This window comes from Athene cunicularia (genome assembly GCF_003259725.1).
Source record: "Athene cunicularia isolate RWA chromosome 10 unlocalized genomic scaffold, athCun1 chr10_part1, whole genome shotgun sequence".
Classification (NCBI taxonomy): domain Eukaryota; kingdom Metazoa; phylum Chordata; class Aves; order Strigiformes; family Strigidae; genus Athene; species Athene cunicularia.
This window is the reverse complement of record NW_020799112.1, coordinates 7,636,688-7,642,793: the sequence shown is the minus strand read 5'-3', so window position 1 is coordinate 7,642,793 and position 6,106 is coordinate 7,636,688. Positions and strand designations below refer to the sequence as shown.

General features: G+C 66.6%; 1 protein-coding gene across 1 annotated transcript in view; it reads left to right on the top strand.

Moving 5' to 3' along the window:
* The window catches only part of SEMA4B (semaphorin 4B), a 17,834-nt gene extending 12,710 nt beyond the window's left edge, over positions 1-5,124 (top strand). Inside the window, exons 2-14 of the mRNA XM_026856026.1 lie at positions 154-314; positions 630-692; positions 787-885; positions 993-1,104; positions 1,233-1,349; positions 1,463-1,620; positions 2,062-2,243; positions 2,372-2,522; positions 2,659-2,869; positions 2,955-3,070; positions 3,239-3,402; positions 3,477-3,571; positions 3,713-5,124. Coding sequence (XP_026711827.1) covers positions 154-314; positions 630-692; positions 787-885; positions 993-1,104; positions 1,233-1,349; positions 1,463-1,620; positions 2,062-2,243; positions 2,372-2,522; positions 2,659-2,869; positions 2,955-3,070; positions 3,239-3,402; positions 3,477-3,571; positions 3,713-4,488 — 2,405 coding nt within the window. The 3' untranslated portion in view covers positions 4,489-5,124. The remainder of the gene's footprint in view (positions 1-153; positions 315-629; positions 693-786; positions 886-992; positions 1,105-1,232; positions 1,350-1,462; positions 1,621-2,061; positions 2,244-2,371; positions 2,523-2,658; positions 2,870-2,954; positions 3,071-3,238; positions 3,403-3,476; positions 3,572-3,712) is intronic.
* The last annotated feature ends 982 nt before the right edge of the window (positions 5,125-6,106 follow it).

Genomic DNA, 6,106 nt, shown 5'->3' with positions numbered 1-6,106 from the left:
GGCCCTCGGGCGCTATTGCGGCCGTGCTGTTCTCCGTGGTTCTCCACGGTGCTGCGGGCGTCCGAGCACGTGGGGAGAGCTGGATCTGGCCCCGGCAGCGCGGGGTGGGAGCGAGCTGTGGCGTGGCTGATGTCTGTCGCTCTCCCTCCCCAGACTCTGCCGAGCGGGTGGTGCAGCGGTTTGAAGTGCCCGGCGCCTCCAACTACACGGCCCTGCTGCTGAGTCCGGACGGCGGCACACTCTACCTGGGGGCCCGCGAGCTGCTTCTTGCCGTCAACACCAGCCGCTTCCAGACCGAGACACCGGCTCGCAGGGTGAGACGCGCCCCTCCATGCGGGACCACGGAACCCCTGGGGTTCCTGGGGAGGGGACACCGAGCTGGCTTTGGTGCAGGGGGTTCCCTCCCCAGTGGCATTTGGGGTCTGTGCAAGCTGCCGTGCTTTTGGGAGCTGCTTAGGGTGGCACGGAGACAGCCAACTCCCCCCCACCATCCCAGGCATCAGGATGCTTGGCCCCAGACAGTGTGATTGAGGTGGGGAGGGGCCTGATGCTGGGGCTGAACATCAGGGAGAGGTGTGTGGGGACCAGCTGGTGGCAGGGGTCTTCCAGTGACCATCCCCTATCTGCAGCTGCTGTGGAGTGCGGATGAGGAGAAGAAGAGGCAGTGTGTGTTCAAGGGGAAGGACCCCCAGGTGAGTCCTGCTGCCGGGGGGTGTCTGGAGGCTGTGGCAGGCAGTGCCCGGTGCCAGGGCAGGAGGGCTGAGCTGGGTCCTCTCGCCCCTGCAGAGGGACTGTCACAACTACATCAAGATGCTACTGCAGCTGAACAGCACCCACCTCTACACCTGCGGGACCTGCGCCTTCAGCCCGGCCTGCGCCTACATTGTGAGCACGGGGAGTAGGGAGCGCTGCTGGGGGGGGCTCCCCCCATGCGGGGGGATCCCAGGCGCTGGGGCAGGTGCTGCTGACTCACAGCCCTGGTCCCATTGCAGAACGTGCAGCACTTCAGCCTGGAGCGGGATGCGGCGGGGAAGGTGCTGCTGGAGGATGGGAAGGGACGCTGCCCCTTTGACCCTGAGTACCGGTCCACGGCCGTCATGGTCGGTAAGGCACACCACCCCAGGACCCTCACCCCTCTGCTGTGCCCCAGCCCCGCACAGACACAGCTGGGGAGTGGGGCCGTGCTGGTGGTGTGTGCTGGGTCCCAGCAGGAGCGTCTCTTTCTCTGGCAGACGGCGAGCTCTACGCCGGGACTGTCAGCAACTTCCAGGGCAACGAGCCCACTATCTACCGCAGCCAGGAGAGCCGCATCGCCCTCAAAACGGAGAACTCCCTCAACTGGCTGCAGGGTGGGTGCTGGGGTGGCACAGCGGGTCGGGATCTCCATCCCCTGCGAGGGGGTAGGCGTGGGGATGGGGCCAGCCTGGTGGCGAGGCAATGCTGAGGGCACCTGTGTCCCCAGACCCAGTGTTCGTCGGCTCAGCTTACCTGCGGGAGAGCCTGCCTGCCGGCAACCCTGAGGGTGACGACGACAAGGTCTACTTCTTCTTCAGCGAGACTGGCAAAGAGTTTGACTACTTTGAGAACACCATCGTCTCCCGCATCGCACGCGTGTGCAAGGTGGGCATGGGGCAGCGGGGGGTGTGGGGGGGCTGTGCCCAGGGTGTCACTCACTGCTGGGGTTGGGGGGGGTGGGACCACCCTGCACATCTCTGTCCACTGGTTCCTGGACACTGCAGGAGGGGACTAGCACCCATGGGTGCTAGCAGTTCCAGCTCTGAAAGTGGCCCTGTGGCTCGAGCCTGCTGCTCCTGCCGGCCCCACTGGTGGCAGCGACCCTTCCCTGTCTCCTCTGCCCCCTCACCATGGGGAACATGAGCCCTGTCCTTTTGGGTCATGTTTCCCTTCCCCTGGGCACTTCGGATGCTGCTTCTCTTGTGCTCCCTGACACTGGGGCAGCTCTGCAGCACAGACAGTCCCCTGCTCCCCATACCCAGCCCCATGGGGCTTCTCGCTGCCGGGCGGCCATGGCATCGCGCCCTGACCCACTGTGCCATGCAGGGGGACCAGGGCGGGGAGCGCGTGCTGCAGCGGCGGTGGACGACCTTCCTGAAGGCACAGCTGCTCTGCTCGCACCCTGAGGACGGCTTCCCCTTCAACGTGCTGCAGGACGTTTTCGTGCTCACCCCAGGGGACCTGCGCTGGAGGGAGACGCTCTTCTACGGGGTCTTCACCTCGCAGTGGTGAGCGGTGGGGCAGGGGACCCGGCAGCGCTGCCTGCAGTGTGGTCGAGGGGCTGTGGGGAGGCACGGGGGTCTCAGTGGAGCCCATGTGCCTAATCTCGCCATGGGTTTTGCCTCTCCCCTGGCAGGAACAAGGGTGGCCTGGGCAGCTCGGCTGTGTGCGCCTTCCCCATGCGCAGCGTGCAGCGAGCCTTCGGCGGGCTCTACAAGGAGGTGAACCGCGAGACCCAGCAGTGGTACACGGACACTGGCCCCGTGCCGGAGCCCCGGCCAGGCATGGTAGGTGCCTCCCCAGTGCCTGCCCAAGCGCAGGACGCAGGGCAGCCCATCACGCTCTCCCAGTCCTGGCAGCGGCTGTAGCACAGCTGCCCACCTGCACCCCATGCTGCAGCCAAGCCCCCTCCTCTCTTCCCAGTGCGTTACCAGCCACACGCGACACCTGAAGATCAACTCGTCCCTCCAGATGCCGGACCGGGTGCTGAACTTCATCAAGGACCATTTCCTGATGGACAGCCCAGTGCGCAGCCAGCCACTGCTGCTGCAGAGCCGCCTGCGCTACCAGCAGATCGGTGTTCACCGTGCTCAGGGCCTCCATGGCACCTACGATGTCCTCTTCCTGGGCACAGGTGGGTGCAGGGACGCAGGGCGGGTGCCAGTGCACTGTGTCCCCCCTGGCCCCGGCCCCACTCAGCATGGCCCTTGTGTTCACAGATGATGGCCGGTTGCACAAGGCTGTGCGCGTGAGCCACGGGGTGCACATCATCGAGGAGATCCGCCTCTTCCCCGCCAGCCAGCCTGTTCTGCAGCTGCTGCTGGACCAGGAGCAGGCAGGACCCGGGCACGGGCGCGCTGGGGCGAGGGTGGGGGATGCTTTGGGCTCAGCCCGTGCATGGGGCAGGTCCTGCCTAGAGGCTGGGGCCAAGGAGTGTGCAGGAGCTGACCTCGCTGCACAGCGCTGGGGCCGCTGGCTGACCCTGCTGTGCCCCCTCCCGCAGGGCCTGGTGTATGCAGCCACCTACGCAGCAGTGGCTCAGGTGCCCTTCGCCAACTGCAGCCTGTACCGCAGCTGTGGGGAGTGCGTGCTAGCACGGGACCCCTTCTGCGCCTGGAGCCGGGGTGCCTGCCGCAGGGCCACTCTGCACCCCCTGGCACACCCCCAGTAAGTGCTGCACCCCCTCCCCACCCTGCAGCACCCCAGGTCACCCCGCTGCCCTGACTCTGCTCTGTCCACAGGCTTTGGGCACAGGACATCGAGGCCGCTGACACGGAGCGGCTCTGCCAGCTGGCCAACACCTCCCAGCCCCGTCCCCGCATCTTCCTGCCCCCAGGTGAGCTCCAGCAGGTGCTGCCCAGGCCTGGGATGTCCCAGTGCCTCCCAGGGTCCTGCCCAGCAGCCCCATCCCCACCCCTGCCCATGGCAGGGGTCCCTGTGGCCTCACTGATGTCCCCATGGGTTGTCTCCCCCCCAGCCTCGGGCACCCCATGCCAGCGGATCCAGCTGCCGCCCAACGCTGTGCGGCCACTGCCATGCCGGCTGCTCTCCAACCTGGCGTCACGGCGCTGGCTGCACGACGGGGTGCCCGTCAATGCTTCCTACCTGGTGCTGCCTGACGGGGCCCTCATCCTGGTGGGCAGCCCCGAGCGGGCGGGCACCTACGAGTGCTGGTCGCTGGAGGAGGGCTTCCGCAAGCTGATGGCCAGCTACTGTGTGGGCATGCAGGAGCTGGCCCACGGGCCGATGGACCCCGGCAGGAAAGTGGCCACTGGCCGGGACGCTTTGGAGACCGTCAGCACGTCCCGGAGCACCTCGGCAGTGGGCAGCTCCGCGGCCCGGCTGGACGGCAAGACCTACTGGACCGAGTTCCTGGTGATGTGTGTGCTCTTCGCTGCTGCCGTCCTTGTGCTGGTCCTCTTCCTCCTGCACCGCCACCGCGACGGCATGAAATCCTTGCTGGAGCCTGGGGACCCCAGCCGGCACCAGAAGCCGCCCCGTAAGCCAGTGGAGAGCCTGCCCCTGAACGGCAGCAGTCTGCCCAGCACGGTGCCCGAGCACAAGGGCTACCAGGCCCTGCAGGACAACTACATTGTTAGCACTCCTGTGCACGAGCCCCCAGGCCCCCCGCGCACCTTCTCCGAGTCGGAGAAAAGGCCCCTCCATGTCCGGGACAGCTTCGTGGAGGTGTCTCCCGCCTGCCAAAGACCCAGGGTGCGCCTGGGATCCGAGATCCAGGACTCGGTGGTGTGACGGGGATGAGAGCCAAACCCATGCCCGCCTCTGCTCTGCTGAGCCTCGCCGGACCGCATCTCCGCGGCCGGGGTCCATGTTGTCTGTGTGTGCATGCCCGGAGCCTGTGCCCTGCTGCAGCACCCGTCCTGCTGGCAAGGGGCTTGGCTCCCACAGGAGCTCCCCGGGCATCACCTCAGCCGCTCCAGCCCCGTTCCTGGGGATGGTGCTGGTGGCTCTGGGTGCGAGGGTTGCTGCGTGCCTTCCAGGGACGTGCGGGACTCTATCCCCAACCTGGTGTCCCCACAACAGGGATGGACACAGCGCCTGGCTCCGCGGGGCTGTGGCCCCCTCTATGCAGAGGGCAGGAGGGGGTGGCCGCAGCCCCCCCGCGCCCTGACTCACTGTGACGTCCCGCTGTGGGACCCGGAGCCACATGTGCGGCTGGGCGGTGCTGGTGCGGCAACCCTGCGGCATGTGCTGTGTGTCTGTGTTTGGTTCGTTTTTAATACGTTGAAAATGTGAATCGTGTCCCGGGGAGGGAGCGGGGAGCGGCGCTCGCCCTGCGCTGGGCCGGGCAGCAGCTTGCTCCCGCCTCCCCACGTGTGTGTGCAGAAACGTTTGTGGTTTTTATATAAAGTCCAGGTGTCTCCTTTGGATGTGTGTGTGCTACCTCAGTGCCTTCCTGGGGCTGACCACAGCCGGGACCATCCCAGCAGCCCCACAGAGAGGAAAACCAGCCCGTGGCCATGGCTCTTCACCCAGGCAGGGACAGACAGCTGGACGGGGCGGAAGTGTTGTGCTGGTGGTTAGATCTGTGGTCTGCGACGTCCCTTTGTGCTTGGCTGGGGCACACGGGGAGCACAAGAGAGTGCCTGGGACGCTGTTGTTGGAGCACTGGGCATCCACAGTAGCAAGCTCAGGCAGTGCTCGGTTGTTGGGGGGCCCTGTGGAGTCATGGGCTGCAGCCAGTGGCATGGAGCAGAGTGGCCCCTGCAGTGGGGAGAGCTGCAGAGCGATGGGGTGATGCCTTCCTAGCACCCCAAGAAGTGGAGGAAGGCAGAGGCAACTGTGAGGAAGAAAAGTGGGTGCCTGGGGCTAGAAGCAGGGCAGCCTCTTCCCCAGGACCACAGAGTTGTGCTGCAGGAGGGACCCCGCTGCCAGCCCGGGCGCAGGAAGGTTCTTGTCCCCGCCTCCATCTGCTTTGGCAGGAGAACCGGCCACCATCAGGACTGAGGGCTGAGACCTGGGTTGCGGCGCCACGCGTGAGCCCTCGTGTCTGGGAAGTGCCGGCAGCGCAAGCGCGGGGCTGGGGGAAGCAGTGAGCTCCGCACCGAGCTGGCGAGTTGAGGCAGGTTTCACCCCCCGGGGACCGGTGCTGCCTCGCTCCCAGCCGGACCAGCACACCGAACTTCCTGCCGAGCCTGTTCTGGGACATCAAAAAAGCCACCGGAGGCATTGGCTGGTGCTGCGCCAGCAGACACAGCCCCTGGGGCCACAGGCCGTGGCGAGCAGATCCCATCGGCATCGAGCTGGAAGGGCCAGTGCTGCCAGGAGCAAGGAGCCGGGATGTGAGAAAGGGCCACGCTGGCGCCCTGAGACAGCCGCCCTCCACTCCACCCCAGCACGGGAGCTCCCA